The sequence below is a fragment of the Orbilia oligospora genome (assembly GCF_000225545.1).
Source record: "Orbilia oligospora ATCC 24927 unplaced genomic scaffold scaffold00097, whole genome shotgun sequence".
Taxonomy (NCBI): Eukaryota; Fungi; Ascomycota; class Orbiliomycetes; order Orbiliales; family Orbiliaceae; genus Orbilia; species Orbilia oligospora.
Window position 1 is genome coordinate 1,323,054 of NW_011645654.1, and position 18,688 is coordinate 1,341,741.

The window sequence follows — 18,688 nt, forward strand, 5'->3', positions numbered from 1 at the left end:
TTTAAAAATTTTGTTGTTTGAATATAAAGCTTGTATAAAATTAATATAAAATTGTTATAATAATCTTTTATTTTATTTTATTTTTATTTTTTATTTTTTTTATTTTTTTTATTTTTTTTTATTTTATTTTGTGATTTTCCAACTTTAAAATTGATTTATTAAACAAAATGGTATGAAAAAGAACAAAATTGTGTTGTTCTGTTTGAGTTTGTTGGATTTGTTTATTTTTGGTGCCGGGGGGGTGCGATATTTCGCGCCATACCGGTGATATAACAGTCGATTATAAGATACTAACAATACATATGAAATTGTTAAATAGCGCCTAGTCTTTAAACTAAGCCGTTGACATTTTATATCCAAAGTAATATGAAAATTGAGAATCACTTGCTCGCTGGGAATTCGATTTCGAAGCTTCTTGGGTGACACTCTGGCCGATCTGGGTACAAGGCAAAGCCGGTGACACGATATTTGCGCACGCTGTTCCCATTCTCGCTTGATTTGAATATCCAGTTTAAAAAAAAAAAAAAAAAAAAAAAAAAGTAAAGAGTGAGAGATAGAATAAAGAAAATAAGCCCGAACGAATCGAATCCAAACTAATTAGCTAAAGAGTGTTTATATTCACTGTATTGGAGTATGAGTATCCGAAGGCGTCGGAGTCTGCAAAGCAGAACGTTCAAGCATCATCGAAACCCCATCAACCTCTTCATGATGACCAACCGACCTCAAATACTCCGGATCCCCCACAACAGCCTTAAACGAATCATTACAATTCGCCAATTTCAATACCATGCATATATTCTCCCATTTATCGTCCTTCTTAGCCGTATCCGCCCCAAGGATGCAATATTTACACCCAGTGCCCTCCAAAGATGGTGAGGCATTGATCTTTTCGATAGTATTTTCGATGAATACTAGAGCCGCGGTGGGATAGAGGGCGAGTTGGAATCGTGAATCTTTTCGATCATGCTCGTTTGTGCCTAGGGTGGGCATGGAAGGAGGCTCTGCGCAGTCGAAAGTGGAGATATTTGCGAGCATCCATTCGTCGCGTTCCTTTCGGATGACAAGGAATTTATAAGGGAATGGGAGTTGTCTTTCCATGTTTTTTCTTATTTTTATTTGAGGGACTCTTCGTGAATGGTATAGTATGCGATAGAATATGTATTCTGTACAAGACGCATTCAATATTAGTATGACACTATGCTTCACAAAGATAGTTGAGAGTACCGGTCTACCTAATTACTTTCGTAGGTTGAGCTTTGTTTTAAGGTCGTAACCAAATTCGAGAGATGTCGCTACAAGAGTAGTGAATTCTTTAGAGTTTACTTTCCCCCCTCAAGATATATATTATATCTAAATCTTGGAACCAGGACTCCCTTTTATATAATGTTCAAGAACATTCAGGTGACATATAAGAAGCCAACATATCTCCAGAAACAACTAGACCACTCCAGACCCTAAATCCAACTGAATGCGTATGGATTTTGCTAGACGGCATAAGCCGTAGGAACAAAGGACGGCAAAGTGCGTATACCAACTCACTATGCTGCATACGACCATGATTGCCATTTAGTGGTTTGTAGAAATATGAACACCCTGTTTTTTTTGTGCATGAAAAGCAGGTTTTTCTTTACTACTAGTTAAGCACGTTTTAGCTCTTTTTTTTGTTTGCCTGGTTTTGATCTAATTTATCAATAATGATTATGTATATGTACACAAATGCTACGCTGCGGCAACCGGCAGCTAGTTGAAAGAAGATTCTATACCATTGAAAGAATAAGTTCTTTGACCTAAGCATTTAGTCTGAGGCCTAAGCTAAGCATCCGATCTCTGGCGGCCTGAGACATTATTCCTGCAGGCCACCGGCTGGGTTTCGTCGTTGTTACACAAACCTCCTTTCAGGCTTCATGAACAGTGCTCGCTAGAAAAAAAAACCCACAGCCGTGCCAACCAGTTCTTCGTAAACCAACCAGTTCTTTCGTAAAGATCCAATGTATCTGTAACTACTGAGTAGTAGAACCCGTATAACTCGGTGGCTCATCCCTCTCTCGCGAATAATCCCGAAAATCCCGTTCAATATTCATCAATTTCAAAATAACCCCACGATGATGTCCATGAGGGTCTGTATCATATCTAACCGCCGCAGAGGGACAATATTTGCACCCAGTACCCTCTAACAGCGGACTATTATTGACTTGTTCGATCACTCGTTCTAAGAACCTTAATGCCGCCGAAGAGTAATTTGCCAGTTGGAACAGCAAGAGCGGATGGTTCTCTGGTGTTGGATCTTCGTTGGTATCGAAGATTGAGACTGTGGCATCTTTCCAGTCGTCGCGTTGGAGGTCGTTTTTGAGGATTATGAGCTTGTAGAGGGATGGAGATTGGTTGGCCATTTCTGATGAATTCGGGGTGGTGATGATGCTGGTGGTAGTGGCAGTGCCGGTGGTGCTGGTTGAGTCTAAATCCGGGGAAGCGTGTGATTGGACTGTGATTCTATCTGGAGCTGCTGATGGCTGTATTTCATATGATTATGTATCTAGTTGTAAGTATCGTAGCCTTGAATTAACCCCTCGTTCAATCGAATAAAAACTTACGGATTCTTGCCGAGTGGTCAAGAAGTTCATAACTAGCGTGATCTTGGCTTTGAGACTCAGAGACTCAATGCAAAGGTGCTACGATATGTGAATTATATTTCATGTTCGGCGGGTTCTATCGGGCTTAAGCGCTTTATATACCAAAAAGGGGACCGCCAAAAGTGCACACCAAATGTCAGCGCCAGAATAGCATTGAATGGATAATTACTACTTAAGGTAAGTTAGTAAGTTGATTATAACGTTAAGCTAGGCTAAAATAAGTTATCTTTCGCTAGAAGTTCAGTTTTTACTGATACTGGAAGCCATGGTGTCAATTCTGAAAGAAAGGAATAAGTTAGGAATAAGAATCCCGTAGATTCCTCAAACCACTAAATTAACTTAATAGAAGCAATACATACTAGAGATCAATCCAATAACATAAATTCCAAACACAGACAAATAGCCCAAGATCAATCAAACCAGACAAGGTAGTTAATGCTCGTATCAACGAGGATGGCTCGGATGGCTCAGATCTTGGGCGGGGCTTGGTTCGACCTATTTGGGAACGCCGACAGATTGCAACACAAAAGCTGGCTTAGATGGACGTTAGTTGAACGAGAGCTCCGGTTGATGGCTATGGCCATGCATAGCACAGCGGTATTTATGGGGGGCTGGAGATGCATATATAAGTATACCCAGACAGAAACCTGACTTGCGGAGGCAAATCAGAATCGATAAATTAACATGTATAAGACTTTTTTTCTTTCTTTCCATTGTCTACATGACCATTTTTACTCCACCGATTGTTTAAGTTACAATACAGAGCCGCCGCTATGTATCATGATCAATCATGGCGCTGCACCGCCCCGAGAACCCCTCTTCATCCAATTAAAACAAAAAAAAAAATAAAAAAAAAATAAAGTCTAGAAAATTATTTGCGTAAGAAAAGGGAAGAGAAGAAAAAAAGAGGAATTAGAAATGCAAGAATCGATTAACTACTAATTTAATAATGATAGGCAAGTGTGGTAAACGGCCCAGCCGTCGCCGAAAACTCTGCAATAAGATCCTCGATCTCATCATCCAAAGCAACCCCCACAACATCCCTCACAGCCGCATTACAATTCGCCAACTTTAGTACCAAACAGAATCGATTCAAATCTACCCTCCCGTCGAATAATCTTCCCGGATCTAAGCTCACGGGGAAGTATTTACACCCCGTCCCCGTTAACTCTTCGCTTAGATTTACGTTCCATATCTGTCGTTTCAGAAATTGTAGGGCTGCAGGCCCATATTCGATAAGATGGAAGAGAGGTCGGCTGTCTGAGTTACTCGGTGATGGGTTTTCGGCACAGTCGAAGATGGAGGTGTGGACTCCGCTTTCGGGCCATTCTGGGTCGAAGTCTTCGTTTTTGATGACTAGGTATTTGTAGCGGGATGGTGTCCCTTGGGCCATCTCCTGGGGTCTTTGGTAGTGACGGTGGGCCATGAATTTGCAATTTGAAAGAATATAATATATAAATCTCAAGGATTTTTGAAGAAACTTCACAAGCAGCTACTACAAGAAGTCAGCAATTCTGGTGGCATTTGGATCGATATTCTGTAATTCCAGAATGCAGTACTAACCGGTGAAGATGTAGCCCTTTTAATATCAGATATGTATATATCTATATCTAGGAATAGCTTCTGAGATGATCGATATATCCGAAGTTGATATTGGCTTTTTCAGAATTTTCTCGAACCCGAAAAAACTGCAAATAACATATTTTCGCCAAAAAAAAAAAAAAAAAAGTGAAAGACACAGGAGCAAAAGAAGAATAAGAATAAGAAAGATGAATGATCTTCTATACGATGAAATCCTTCTCAAAGTTAAGTTTTGCAGCTATAATTGGAAAAATCTTAAAGGGTTTGAAGAAACAAAAAAAAAAGAACCTAAAGATAGAGGAAAACACTGATGTTTTTATATCTGCCGGCATACCTACATCGAGCTCACGATATATATATATATGAGACCCATAGGGCTGTAACTATCTCGGGTACATCTCCAACCGAGTATACTTTAGCTGACTTACCAATCAACCGTCATAATATACCTATATGATCATGAAACCTAATACTCGCATATGCACTTACCTAAAACCCAGCCCACCAAAGAAAAACCCATGCGGCTTGCTGCACGCGATAATGCTTAGACCCCTCTCTACCCTTGAATTCACAGAATGTTTAGACCACAATGATTCAGATGGTAACCAATGATCAATCTGCGATCCATACTCTTGTCATCCCGTGTTTTTACAAATAAAATGTATACAATCCGTAACCAAGCACTTATGTCCCTCGGTATACGGTAAATTAGCAGCAGCAATAAAAAAGAATGTGGATAAAAACTAAGGGGCAGTGAAAAACAAAAAGTCTGCCCTTTCAATTTATCTAAATATAAATATCCACATACTCTCTCTCTGAGCTTGCAGCGAAACAGATGGGTATGGGGATGGGGTAAAATACTGCGCCCACGTGATCAAGTCCTACCGAGGGGGGAAACAGCTATATGCTAAGCCTCAAAGCGGCAGGATGGGGCCCTTTTTTTGTGCGCCCCTAGATGTTTCACAGCCAGGAATTCTTTCGATTCTAAGGTACTTACACCTTTCTTTTCTTTTTGATATTCCCCACTGTGGATTCGATGAAAAGGTATCAAGACACTGGAAGTTTATGCGGATTGTTCCGAATTCCGAGGATGGTGGCTTTGGTGGTCTAGGGTATGCTGCTTAAGTGTACTATATACTATATACTATATCGGAATGGTGTATATATTATGTCTATAACTATAGATAGGTAGGTAGCTATAGTTATGAGAACGAGCCGGTTTAGACGGCTATGGAATGTCTCTTATAATAGCTTAGCCACCACGAAATGTAGAAGAGAGGCACATGCTGGCTATATATCTTATTCTACGGGGTTTAAATCTTGGAAGAACAAAAAAATACGGATAAGCGGATAGTTAATTAAGAATTCGAAGAAACTAATATTCAAAGAACACGAGACTATGATATCGATCTGTTGAATCCTTTCGTCGATTAGTCAGGTCAATCTTAATATTTAGTCCTGTACTTAGAATCCGGGAATTCGGAACGAGACTGCTGACAACTGTGAACCAGTAATTTCCCCTTCCTTAAATTTGCTACGCTCGTGTTTATTCCCTTCGATGAACGTCATAAACAAAATTCTAGCCCTCAAGGTTAGTCAGCTAAAATTGACATTCAAGTTCTGCATATCTGTGTATACATCTCTAGCCGATTTGAAATAACCCAATTCTGGCATAGCCCCTCGCTCCCTTCCTTGGTACCTCTCTTCAGCGGTTGGATATTATCCCTTGGAAATTTAAAAAAAAAAAAAAGGAGAAAGACAGTGAGAGAGAGAGATAAGGAAATAAAGAAACCTAAGAACTCTCCCTGTCCGAAAATATGTCTCCTGCACTGCGCAGCCCACGGCGCCTACTCAAGGCAAACTTGGGTAACCACTTACCTAGGGAGTATGCATATGTCCCCAAAACCCCCTTTGTGTTGACACCACACATATCCAACAAACCCGCATTTCCCAAACTTCACCCACCAAAACAGTTACCAACCAAACATCCCACCACAGCAGCTTCCCTCTCTCTCCCCCCCCCACCATCCCCACCCACATCACCGCCAAAATGAATCGTCGAATGGTACCTTCCCACCCGGCTTCACTCTTCTCTCTACATACAGACAACATTCACTAACTGTTCTCCCTTATCAGCTCTCCCGCGAAGACGAAATCTCCGCAGAAACACCAGTCACCCTCTCCGACCAAAAAGCCATAAACACCTTCTCAACCCTCCACTCCCGTCATATCCTCCTAACCACCACCTTATCCGAAAAGGCCACAGAGAAGGAATACCTCACCGACGTCTCCTCCGAACTTGAATTGTCCGATGACGACGATCTAGTACCTTACAAAATCGGTGATGCCTTTGTTTCGTTAAGAGTCGAGGAGGTTAGAGAGTTGTTGGAAGGCGAGATTAAGGTTATCGATGACGAGATCGAGGAGTTGGAGGGGAAGGTTAGAGATGATAAGGAGAAGATGGATGAGTTAAAGGTGGTGCTGTATGCGAAGTTTGGGAAGAGTATAAATCTGGAGGCGTGATTTTTTTTGGTCCCGTCTTCGACTCAGCCCCGGGCGACTAAGCTATGGCTGGTATACTTGAATGTGGTATTGTGGATTGGGAGGGGGAAACTTGGGCAGGCCTAAGGGTTTATAGAAGGATGGAGATATCGGCGGGTAGCAAGTAAGCAAGCCTCGTATACGACTTCTTAATACCAAAATACTCCCATTTTCACAGACGAATGAAAAGGTTAGGAAGATCAAAAAGTGGAGTATATAGCATCAGACAGGGCTTAACTATGGTAAAGTTAGAACTCTGGAATCTCAGTTATAGAATCTGGGGGGGTATATATAGCTCCCCATCCGGTCTAGCAATATTAATATTAACGAATTACGATTTTCAATCACAATATCCAGTAAAGCATGGATTTGCTTTGGGTAGAGTCTTTGTAGCCTAGATTGACTGCAAGACGGGGTCAAAGGAGACGATGCACTATGGCCCGCCCCAATCTTCGAGATAATCAATCATCTCATCATGTTTAAGGACGAAAACCCGATGAACTATGCCAAAGATTTCACGATGCGTGCAGCGGTGAGAGCTTACTTCAAGGGCATCCAGGCGAATAGAAAAAACAGTGGCAGAACAATCAAGTTAACTCCTACTCTTTATCATCCTACAACTCCTTCTTCACAAAATGCTCCTAAAAAGACACAAATACCGGTAGTTAGCACATATCCTTCCCAATACCACCAAACCATCATTACATACCGGCGAATGAGTCGTCTCGTAATCAATATGTACGTAAGCACGCTCAACATCAGGCAAACTCTCAAGCTTCATCTGCAACTCTTCAGCGATATCATGTGAATGTTTGAGCGTGCAGTCGGGATCCATAACCACGTCAACTTCAATAATGAGTCGTGGGCCGCTGTGGTACGCTCTAACAGTGTCCAATTGCAAGATTTCAGGGGAATGGGTCATCGCTGAATAAACTGTTAGCCACAAAATGCTCATATATATGTTTGGAGACGATGGCCATACAGATGTATGTAATCAGTTGTTGAGTATCCAGGTCAGCAGCTGTACCAACAAGGAGCATGAATTCTTCCCAGGCAGTCTTGAGCCAAAGACCTAGAATGAGAAGCGAAATGACGATGGCACCCATAGGATCGATCCACCACTTCAACTTGGAACCTCCAACGGAAGTCAAGATACCGAATCCGTTGACGAAAAGGTCATTTCGGTGATCACGCCAAAGGACATGAACCTAGATATTATCAGCACCACAGTTTTAAAACCCCTCCAATGCAAACACGACTTCTGAGCCAACCTACATCACTGTAAATATCCTTCAACGCCCAGCAGTAAAGAAACAATGAAAACTTTGTCGCAAAGGCAGCACAGACGGAAATCACAGACTCAAGGTAGAAACCCTTGGTCTCTGCGTCAGCACCGGAAGCGATATCTCTGGCAGAAACGACGATAAGAATGAGAGAGACAGCGGACATGACGAAGGCAAAGGTGATATTTCCGGCAGTTTCGAGACGGGCCTTTCCGGATGGGAATTTCTTTTCATCGACCTTTTTGATCGCTCGACGAGATGTCATTAGGATAATATTCGACATTGGGTCGAAGATCGAATCGGCCATGGCTGTCATATAAAAATTAGCCTCAGGTTTCAACATCGTTAGTCGCAGAGAATCAAGTCACATACTTGCGAACAAGGACAGAGACCCGGATCTGACAGCAGCGAAGACTTGAAGTATCGACAAGCAAATATTGGCAACCTACACACCCCCATCATCACCAATATTGTAAGCCACTCATTCATCACCCTAATTAAAAAACTAAAATAAGACAGAATTGAAAAGAATAGAATAAAAAATAAAACCAGAAGAGTCCATTTCTTACAAAACTACCCCATATCGCAATCTTATACTTCAAAGCAGTATCCTCAACCGTTTCCTTCGCCTCACTCCTATGTTCCTCAATACTCTTCAACAACTTTTTAATCTTCTCATTTTGATTTTCATAGAACTCTTTCAGTTCCTTCCCACTTGGACTCTTGGCATGGGGGTTCTTTCGCTTTTTGCCAGTATTGGAAATATTGGCCTTGATGAGATTTATCTCGGACGGCGACTTGAGACCACGGGAGAGAGAGTATGGATCACTAGATGACGTCTGTTCACGGGTAAGTGTGCCTTCGTCGGCATCGATCATGGACGAAGCAATGTTCCTATGTGTTGTGGTGTCGCCCGAAATCGACGCGATCTCGATACTGGTGGAGGCGTTTAGATTTCCGGCCATGGTTTAGAGGATATCTCGGGTATATTCCCCCCGGAAAGAATGAGCGTAGAGTATATGAAGGATAATGATAATGATGATGATGATGAATGGGGATAAGAAGAATAAGAAGAAGAAGAAGAAGAATGGAAGAGGAGAAAAGAGGACTCCAAGATGATATAATCGACAAAAAAAACCAAAAAAGGTCCCTGAAGCACCTTAGGTATTTAATCCGCCCCGAAACCTAAGAGAAAAGCGTTCCCAAACTTTTATATGCAACATTCGGCCGCTTTAAGGTTTCCTTGATAGCCAATAACCCCGAGTCATGCCGATTTCCCGGATCGCATCTAATCAATCTTGCCAAGCACCTGCAAGTGAAGCTTTAACTCGGCTCTTTTTTTTCTTTCCCCTGCTGCTGCTGCTGCTGCTGCTGCTGCGCCCCGTCGGACGTCATGAAGGCGAGATCTGACGGGGGGTTTGCATGCTGCTTGCTTGCTTCCTTTGTGGGGAGCTTTCTGATTTGACAGTGTTTGTGGAGCTTCAGTTGCAAGCTTTGAGAAGGTCTGCAATGATACCCGAGATAAAAAGCCATTTACAACCTTCCATTTGGGATAGAACAGAGATAATCTGATTGTATGATTGAATTTTTCTCTCTCCCTCTCTTTCTCTTCCCAAGGAGAAAAAGGGGGGCTGTGTAGCTTGGTATGCTGACATATCTCTGATTGAGCACTAGCTGACCGGGTTCATGAAGCTAGTCAATTATCTTCATGCAGGCACGAGATTCTATAGAGTAGATTGTGAAGCCTTCAATTGAATGAATATAAAATCGAATTTGGATATCGTATCTAGCATGGTTCCGTAAACTAAGGCTATCAATACAGGCTTTCGCAAGCCCGTCCAGAACCCCAAAAGGCCATCAAAAGAAACAAGTAAAAATGGTTCGTTGTACAATTGAGGGGAGAAAGCTTGAAAAAAGAGAAGAATGAGAAGAAGAAGAAAAATTGACCTGGTCTTGCTCAGACCTAGCAAGAAGCTCCAGTTACAAAGGCATGCTTATGAAGAAGAAAAAAGAATTGAAAAGGGAAATAATTGAAAACCGTACTCCTTCATTTGACATAGATTCCCTCGTAACTACCTCCGCCGCTCGAATAAAAAGATCGTGAAAGTGCGTGTGCGTGCAACCAACATCATTGACATCGATAAGAATAACGATCATTACAATTGCACTATAATTTTTCACCCCAGAAAACATGAGCCACTCAAGGAAATAAACGGGGAAAGAAATTTGAAGAGAGAAGAGGAATAAAGAGGAGAACAAAAAGTTGGTGTCGAGAAGATATTGAAGAGGAAAGGGTGAAGGGTATATATGGTGATGGGAGTAGTAGGACATGAAACCCGGGCCAAAAGGAAGAAACCAAGGCAAAAAAAGCATTTCGCTGACATCTAAATTGCGCTGTACCCACCTCTACCCCCGCTTCCTTGAAAGGTATTCACCGCCCTTCTCAAGAAGTCTTTAATGAGATACGGAAGATCTCGCAAAGTATCGCTGTGAGGTAGAAGATCCCATCTGTAGAAAATATTCGTACAAAAAAGGAAATATCTATATGTTAGTAAGTTCTTCATCATGGTTCAACATACTCTTGATATACGACGACGATGACTTGTCGGGTGACGACTGCTCTCTCCTTCAGACGGGTAGCTGGACGTACCCTCTAGCATCATATTTATTGTAGTTGAGCCACGATCCAAAGATTAGATACGCAGCGACAACCAAAAAGACACTATTATCCATTTATGTTAGTACCAGTTACCAAAAACCCACTATACTGACTGCCATATTCCCGACTCACATAACAATAAACCAGGTGAAGAATCCCCAACTGCCTTGACTCGGAGCTGGTGCCTCGCCGAGAGGCTTCTCACAGGCGTACTTCGTCCTCCATTCCAAGGTCACAGTCTGATCGCCTTCATAAGCGACAAATTTCAAGGCATTGGTGCCCTTTCCGTCCTTATCCGGCTCTTCAAGGCCAGTCATTTCCTGGTCGCACAGAAATTTGACGATGGCATTTTGTTTCAACTTCTTCTCTCCATATTCGGGACCGTGGAATGTGACGTTCAGGCCTAGAACCTTCTTTTCTTCATCCCTCATGATTGTGTACTCCGGTTCCGAGTCCTTCGGACTCTCGACATTGCCGAAAGAAATGATCTGAGCGGCATGTTCGTCGGGTTTGTCGCCGTACCATAGACGGGAGATCATGCAGACTTGGGTCCCATCAGGGCATCGGTCTTCCTTCTCATCTTTGCTCAACTCAATTTTACCCTTTAAAATGGCAAAAAAAACGAAACGTTAGCGGGTTGTTAATCAAATATACTTGGGTCCAATAACATAAAACCAAATAAAAGGCTTTAATACTTACAGCCGGATTTATTGTGTAAGTCGACTTGAGTACCTAATTCCGGGGAAAACCGGTTTGTTAGCCCTTGTCCTGTGTCGCATATAATAGCTTGCCAGTGATTCTGCATATTTATCCGCAAAAATGGCCAGTTTGTGGTGTGAAGAGGGAGAAGAAACCTACAGAGGGGTCCTGCTTATGCTCCACCACTACTGAATGTGTTTTTAGCTGGGTGAAGTCGAATTTGACGCCATCGGCTTCGGCTTCACCAGTAAAGGCAGCTAATGTGGAGATGGGAAGTAGCAGGAGGGTCGACAAAAGCGACAGTGACAGTGACGTAGTTGGTCGCATGTTTGCTCTGCCGGATCCGGTCGGTGATGAAGGAGTTGGAGATAGACGTTGATGAAGGGAGGGAGGGACAGACGAAGATGGAGGATGGAAGGTCGGAAGGGTCGAAGGGGATCAAGGAGGAAGAAGAGAGGAACTGGAATGATAATAATAAGAATAATAGGAGACGAGACCTTCCGATGATGACAAATGAGGCTCTCTCTTTCTGTCTCTCTCTCTCTCTCTCTCTCGCTCTCTCTCTTTGATTCCTCTCAGTGTTCCCACTCTCAGAACGATCTCTCTTTGGCTAATTTGTTCGGAATCGCGTTCTTCCGGAGATTTGATGTCTCCAGGGGGGGAAAACCTGTCAAGTTAACAGCACAAAACGATTCGAAGACGATGTCAGTAATCTCGGGGCTTCATGAAAGAGAATACCTATACCGGGAGAAGAGGAGCTATAGCTGGTATTTAATGTAATGTTAGTTGTTAGCTTCTCGAAGGGTTCGTCTGGATCCGGTGTCGACCGAGAGGGCTGTTGGTGCCGATATGTCTTCGATGTTTCAAGCTGTTCTGCTGCGAAGCGTGTCTTCTAAGCAGGTCCACACTGCCCACGCTGCCCACACCGGCTGACTAACAGAAACCGTCGTCAGCAACGCATTTGCGTTTAATTACATTCCACTCACCACTCGATTGCAATATCAATTAGACAGCTAACTAGTATACACACCAAAGAACAGTTATTATGGTACGTATGGCGGGGCAAGGCAAGGCACGATGATGATGATGGTCTGCGGCGGGTCGTAGTACGTAATACATTTGCCGAATGCTCAGCGTCAGCACCTGAGTACATAGTACATACAACAATAATATGGTGGCGGTCATGCCATGGCACAAAGCAGCGTTTGGCCTCGACAATCTAAAACATCGTCACCTGCCTTGCCCTCGCCGTGACGTTATAACGTTATTTTTCTTTCAAACACTCTCGGTAGGATATTTTTTATTCTATCTGGATTTATTTTATTTTATTTTATTTTTATTATCATTTTTATTTTCTATTTTAATTTTATTTTGCAGCCCAAGGTCGATATCGTCACTGAAAATATCCACCAGAGTACGTACTAACATACCAGCCGACATGGGTCATTATCGATGCAACCACGGATAGATTAAATTTAATATATCGATTCATGCAAAAGCCAGAAGTTATTAAACGGTTGAAGTCCAAGTATACCAAGAACTTCTAGGTAAATTCTTGTTAAAAACACCAAGATTCGTCATTTGTTCATCTTTTTTCTTTTTAATTTTCCTCGGTCTGGATACCTTATCTCCCTAACATATATGCACATACGTACTACTTTCCAAGCTTGCAAGGCTAAACTGGCTTGCTTGTACACGTATCTGTACCTGCTTAAGTAGTATGTATTACTAAATAGGTTTCTAGGTATCAGTATAAATACGACGGGCTGTCCGTTTCAATTTAAACTTCTCTCACTTTCGGGCCCGACTAATTATACTACAACTCTAAACCGCCTCAAAAATTCATAATCCTCCATATTCTCATCTGCCGTCCTATCAATAACCGCCGCGGCTTCTTCACCATACTTCTCTAACCATTCCTGCATTTCTTCTTCTGTGGTCCTGAATTTCTTCTGTTTAAAAGAAAGGTGGAAAAAATAGATGGTTAGCAAGGGTACATCCCATGTTGGGTTACGTATGTATATAGATACGAATAATTAATCAATCGAATACATACTTTTGTTCTTGGCCTCAATCCCGAGCTCCCAATAGCATCCTCATGAAACCCTTTCCATTTATCAAAATTTTCACATCCTTCATGAGCACCCCATTCCAACATCTTTTCATCAAACTCCAACCCGGTCATTTCGCAAAACTTCTCTATAATCCCCTTGGGGTTGTCTAGTAAATCATCTGCATCGATCACGCAGACGTTGTTATAGACCGAATGTTCTCCATTTGTTTCTCCGTTCGCCGCCTGCGAGGAAGGGTGTTTGATCACCCTTTCTTTGAGTAAATACTCGAATAGGACTCTTAATTCTCTGTATCCGGCTTCGTTCGGCATGAAGTATTTAAACCCGGTCATCTCGTTCAGCGGTGGGATGCAGCATCGATAGTATGATGGGACGGCTTTTCGAGGATTTCGAATCAAAAATGCGAATTGAAACCTTTTTAGGATGGAGAGTGGTAGAACAGTCGGGTTCTTGGCGGGTGTCGATACACCGTTTCCATTGTATGTGGCCGAGGGAGTGACGGATGGAGCTAAAATTGCTTTATCGAAAGTTGGATGGTCCGAAGGTGGAACGAGGTAGCATGCCATGTCTTTGATGAATACTCGTTTCTCCTATAACTTGCGAATAACATAACAATTGATATCAGATCTTCAATAGGCCGCAGGAAGCATTAAAGGGGCCAGTGGCTGACTAGGTAGCTTCTGGTACGGTCTTATATAGTCGAATATCGTACCTCTTTCCCGCTTCTTTCAATCTCTTCTAAAACAGAGTTGTAGGTAGCTTCATGGAAACCGCTGTTCTCTCTGTCGTCAATGGCATCGTTATGGTCGCCTTCATATCGAGAGGATAGTCGTTCGGGCCCTACAGTTCGTTAGCGCTCTGTTTCCAGATTAAGCTATAAGAAAATCGACACCATCACCAACCATAATAGAATGCGTCGCCAAATGGCTCATGAAGGCAACATAATTCCTTCTCCCTGGTCATAAACACCCTTTCGAAAGCTGTACTGCAGCTTCGAGGATGTGTAGCCACAAATATCGGACGTTCTTCGGATGGCACCATTGTTATTCCGGACAATATGCCAATTCTGAATTATCAAATTTAAAGAAGGAAATTAAGTTAAATAAATAGAAAAACGAACGAACTGGTATGGAAACCCCAAAAGAGCTAATAAATAGAAAGAAGATTCAAGAAATACCAAAGCTCAACGATATACGAAGCGACGAACCCTAAATCTGTTGCAGGCTAGGGTAGCTATGGCAAAAACCTTACTTCCTCGATCAAAATCCCAGTGGGGTCCACCTCACTATTTAACCCCTTAGCTTAGTTCTACAGACCAAATTCTAAAATATAAAATTTTATTAAGTCTCCCTTAAAGACTCCGAATTCCTGGCGACAGCTGTCAAAATAACTTTCGAACGGATATACGGATCCTGGCAAGACATACTCCATTGCATTGTTACCGAGCTCACCGTCTCCAAGAGATCGGCGCATCTAACTTAGTTTCAATAAAACGCTCCCAAGCCGCCCCAAGTCGGTCGATGCCGACTTGTCATAACATAATAGCAACCACTCTAGTAGCTTCCTTAGTCTACTAGCTCTAGCTACAAGTTACAGGATCAGGTAAAGGACCAGTTAAAGATTGAGTATGATTACAACCCCTGCAGAAACTCGCTTAGCGGCCGTTGGTGTGTGGAGCCTATGATGTCGTTGAAGAGTTTTAGTAGAACTCTTTTGTCTTTCCCTCTCTTATGGGCGGGTACAGAGAAGACGCTTGAGGCGGAGACTTTTTTTAGAACTAGGGAGGGTTTTAGGTAATAATGGTTCTTAAGGAACGGATTCAGGATTCATTACTTCATTCCGTCAAAAAAGATGTTGGTTTTTTTTTTAAGAGGCTAATAAGCTTCGTCGGTTGTTACCGTGTGAGGGCGGGCAGCGGCTAGCCGGGAGGGCAAAAGTGCGTTGTTGAGTTAAAATACAACACCAGTCGATGCCAGGCCTAACCAGCTGTGCCAGGCCAGAGCCGATGCACAGTCCTTCCAGCCGAACATCGAATTTAAACTATCAATTCCGGGGTGTCGGTGTCAATTCCACGAGACTAGCACACTAGAAGGGATAGTAAAGTTTTAATATCCATGAAGGACTGCTCTAGACGTAAGTCGAACGATTATCTGAATTCCTCTAGGGAATAAACCGAAATCATGATAGCATGCGTAGTCAGCTATATAACAGTTTTGCTAAACCATTCCGACCTGGAAACAATTTAGACGTAGTAAGTATATACAAGCCACTCTCGTTTTTATCAAAACTCGAACCTCCTACAATCATCGAGCCCTAGATAGCTCCACAACATATATACACACACCCTCAACTATACTACACCCTCTCCTTGTGAATATTTAAGCTAATTTACAAGCACTGGGAGTAATAGGCGTTTCCGGCCTGGCATGTGCTGCCAGAATTGCAACAGGTAGCTCCGGTCCAGCCAATACCACCGCACTGTCCCCACTTAGGCGAGCAGTTTCCATTGTTGTTGTTAGCAGTGGTAGTTTGGACTGCGGTTGTTCCTGGGCGGGTGGCGGTGGTGGTGGGAGGGTTGGTGGACCCGTTCAACTTGCTCTTAACGAAGTTGAGAGCGGCGGTACCGTATTGGCTACCGTATCCTTGGTGGACGTTCTGGTCATTGCCAGTGCAGCAGTACGGGTCCCTGGAGTCGCAGTAGGACTGAACCTTGTCTGGAGATGGGCAGATGAACCCAGCTGGACGGGGTGCAAACTGTTTTTCATGGGGTTAGCCGAATTTTTCGGGGCGTGCGGGTACTTATTATTGTTGTGCTACTTACGCCTTTGGCTGTGCAGCTACCAACGTTGTATGGAGCTCCAGCTGTGAATCTTGGGTCACCCATGAGGATGACGGCCTTGATTTGGGTCAAGGCAGAAGCTTGGATTGGGATAGCAGTGTTGGATAGACCAATGTTGCTATCACCACCACCGCAGAAAGCATTTTCGGTGATTTGACCACCCTGTTTTCGTCACCAATTAGCATATCTCGATATTTCTCGAATATCAAACTCAAGGGCGCTGGATTGCATTGTCCTCATACCTGCGAGTATCCGACCAAAACAATCTGTGTCGATGGGCATCTGGTGTTGAAGGAGTTAACGGCAGAAGCGACAGCTTGGGTTCCTTGAAGAGCAGAGTTGGCATAGCTGACACCACCGCAGCTAGATTGGCCACCGCAAGCTGGGTAGCTAATAGCTTCGGATGTAGCACCGGGGAAGGCTTGAATGATGGCGTTGACAACGCTACCAGCGGAACCGTAACCGGGCGAAACAGTGGTCTCACGAGCTCCGAAAATGTGGATGCTGGGGCAGCTCTGACGGGGCTCGAGGACGTAAGCCGAAGCCTGCTGGCCGAGGAGAGCAAGGGTTGCTGCGGTGAAAAGCATTTTGATTGGATGCAGATGAGTTTTTATATATCTCAGATATTGAACAAAACTTTTCAGGTATGCTTCGCGTGGGTATCTTCGCAGTGGTGCTTTGATGCTTTGATGATCGAGATAGATCTTTTGGATGCGGCCGCTAAGGTCCTTTTTATATTTTGACTTTTCCCGTACGTTTCTGCCAACTAGGTAGGGATGACAAGGCCCTTTGATACCCGGCACTCCCTAGCCTTGACGAACCGTGATCCTCGGATCAAAGTCGCCTCTTTCTGCATCATTAAACTGGAAAATAACCCAGGGTATTTTGACGTATTCATCCAGCCAATCTATGCCTTCCTTTCCGCCGAGAGAAAGAAGCTTGCGAGCAAGCTTTCTCCCACGTGTGGTCATGTTTTAATTTTTATGTACGGATATTAGGAACTTTTTATCCCTTCCGCTCCAGCGCTATGCGTATATGTACAAGCGTGTGCAGAATACATCTGGTTCCATTTTAGCCGGTTCCGTTTCTGGACAGGTTATGGGATGAGTTCGCCGTGGATTGAAGTTTAAATGTATTATAAACTATAGAAACAGCCAGGCATGTTAGCCAAGCGAGAATGTCACAGCGAGTTGTCGACGCAGCTAGCCTTGGTTATATGATGCAAGAACTCTGAGAACAAGCGCAGTGCATGGAGGCTTCGGGTAAGATGTGCGAAATCTTTGCGTTGAGCGTGTGGGGAAATGGATGCTTAACCTGGGTGGACCCTGCAAGATTCAGATGAAAATACATGACCGGCCCGGATCCCACTGGAATTACTACTTGGATTGGTATAGATCGATGGGTATTGTCCATGTATCGGTAATTTTTGGACGACGAACCTGTGGTCTGAAACCGGGGCAATTTAGGCATAGTTAGGCTAAATGGATTGACATCTACATTACATCGTCGGGGCGCAGGACACATCAAGCTAGAGGACCCACCTAAAATAGAGCTTGAGTTTTTGTGAAACGCAGAAGTCCGAATCTGACCACCTGCCTTGTATATGTAACGTACTATGTACGGCTGTTCAGGAGCGGGACGCTGCGCGTCGTTTCCCTAACTTCGCTGTCTGGAAGCTGGGACAATAATTTTCGTTGATATACTTGGCGCACTTGGTTTCGAAGACGAAGCCCAGGTAAACGGGTGCCTATTAGGTCGCACTGTCTCTCGTTTTGCGGGCTTCGTATATCGGAACCATATTCTGAGATGTGGGTAACTCAACCATGGAAAGCCCGTTCCAGAACATTATTTCTCATATAACAAACTTTATAGGGAACACACATGAAGTGCGCTAGTGTTTGTTCTCACATGTTGGGGGTGGGCATAATCGGCTCGAGTTCGAGTAAACCGAAGCGCTATAATTATATTGATCATAGTTACGTTTGTATATCAAGTCTTGGAAGCTGACTTGCTCTAATTCCAAGAATTCGATTACCCAGGCATTAGATTGGATCAACCGCGCCGTTGCATTGGTAGTATGGAGATCGCGCGGATGGCCTTTTTGGCTAAATGCATCGGCCACGAGCGAGCCAGCTAGTTGCGCCAGGTATTTTCAGTCGTTCGAATTTCATCCGAATTGGTTAATTGGAACTCATCTCATAGAGCGAAAGTTGGAGATGGTTACGTACAACCTTGGCTTCCTATTCTGATCAGCCTGATATGTTAAGGCGGATTCAACATCTTGGCTTTGTATATTCCATTTTGTAACTACATATCATGTATTATAAAACATAATGTAAGCAAATTTACAACAAGTCACTAACAAAATTATCGTACTTGTATGC

The 18,688-nt window shown here is 43.2% G+C and overlaps 8 protein-coding genes across 8 annotated transcripts; 1 reads left to right on the plus strand and 7 right to left on the minus strand.

The window, feature by feature from the left end:
- Positions 1-618: 618 nt before the first annotated feature.
- On the minus strand, positions 619-1,098 carry AOL_s00097g395 (uncharacterized protein; the record flags this gene model as incomplete). The annotated part of the gene is made up of 1 exon (XM_011126228.1): positions 619-1,098. The coding sequence occupies one exon, from the start codon at positions 1,096-1,098 to the stop codon at positions 619-621; it is 480 nt and encodes a 159-aa protein (XP_011124530.1).
- Positions 1,099-2,000: 902 nt separating this feature from the next.
- On the minus strand, positions 2,001-2,621 carry AOL_s00097g396 (uncharacterized protein; the record flags this gene model as incomplete). The annotated part of the gene is made up of 2 exons (XM_011126229.1): positions 2,001-2,510; positions 2,592-2,621. The coding sequence occupies 2 exons, from the start codon at positions 2,619-2,621 to the stop codon at positions 2,001-2,003; spliced, it is 540 nt and encodes a 179-aa protein (XP_011124531.1).
- Positions 2,622-3,573: 952 nt separating this feature from the next.
- AOL_s00097g397 (uncharacterized protein) lies at positions 3,574-4,056 on the minus strand (the record flags this gene model as incomplete). The annotated part of the gene is made up of 1 exon (XM_011126230.1): positions 3,574-4,056. One exon carries the CDS (start codon positions 4,054-4,056, stop codon positions 3,574-3,576), a length of 483 nt encoding a protein of 160 aa, XP_011124532.1.
- A 2,205-nt stretch (positions 4,057-6,261) lies between these two features.
- AOL_s00097g398 (uncharacterized protein) lies at positions 6,262-6,734 on the plus strand (the record flags this gene model as incomplete). Its single annotated transcript, XM_011126231.1, has 2 exons — positions 6,262-6,276; positions 6,348-6,734. 2 exons carry the CDS (start codon positions 6,262-6,264, stop codon positions 6,732-6,734), a joined length of 402 nt encoding a protein of 133 aa, XP_011124533.1.
- Positions 6,735-7,366: 632 nt separating this feature from the next.
- Positions 7,367-9,000, minus strand: AOL_s00097g399 (uncharacterized protein; the record flags this gene model as incomplete). Its single annotated transcript, XM_011126232.1, has 6 exons — positions 7,367-7,393; positions 7,462-7,676; positions 7,735-7,960; positions 8,028-8,344; positions 8,408-8,480; positions 8,605-9,000. 6 exons carry the CDS (start codon positions 8,998-9,000, stop codon positions 7,367-7,369), a joined length of 1,254 nt encoding a protein of 417 aa, XP_011124534.1.
- Positions 9,001-10,663: 1,663 nt separating this feature from the next.
- AOL_s00097g400 (uncharacterized protein) lies at positions 10,664-11,720 on the minus strand (the record flags this gene model as incomplete). The annotated part of the gene is made up of 3 exons (XM_011126233.1): positions 10,664-10,757; positions 10,827-11,296; positions 11,553-11,720. 3 exons carry the CDS (start codon positions 11,718-11,720, stop codon positions 10,664-10,666), a joined length of 732 nt encoding a protein of 243 aa, XP_011124535.1.
- Positions 11,721-13,204: 1,484 nt separating this feature from the next.
- AOL_s00097g401 (uncharacterized protein) lies at positions 13,205-14,506 on the minus strand (the record flags this gene model as incomplete). Its single annotated transcript, XM_011126234.1, has 4 exons — positions 13,205-13,345; positions 13,450-14,055; positions 14,178-14,305; positions 14,368-14,506. The coding sequence occupies 4 exons, from the start codon at positions 14,504-14,506 to the stop codon at positions 13,205-13,207; spliced, it is 1,014 nt and encodes a 337-aa protein (XP_011124536.1).
- Positions 14,507-15,853: 1,347 nt separating this feature from the next.
- Positions 15,854-16,891, minus strand: AOL_s00097g402 (uncharacterized protein; the record flags this gene model as incomplete). The annotated part of the gene is made up of 3 exons (XM_011126235.1): positions 15,854-16,219; positions 16,287-16,466; positions 16,547-16,891. The coding sequence occupies 3 exons, from the start codon at positions 16,889-16,891 to the stop codon at positions 15,854-15,856; spliced, it is 891 nt and encodes a 296-aa protein (XP_011124537.1).
- Positions 16,892-18,688: the final 1,797 nt, after the last annotated feature.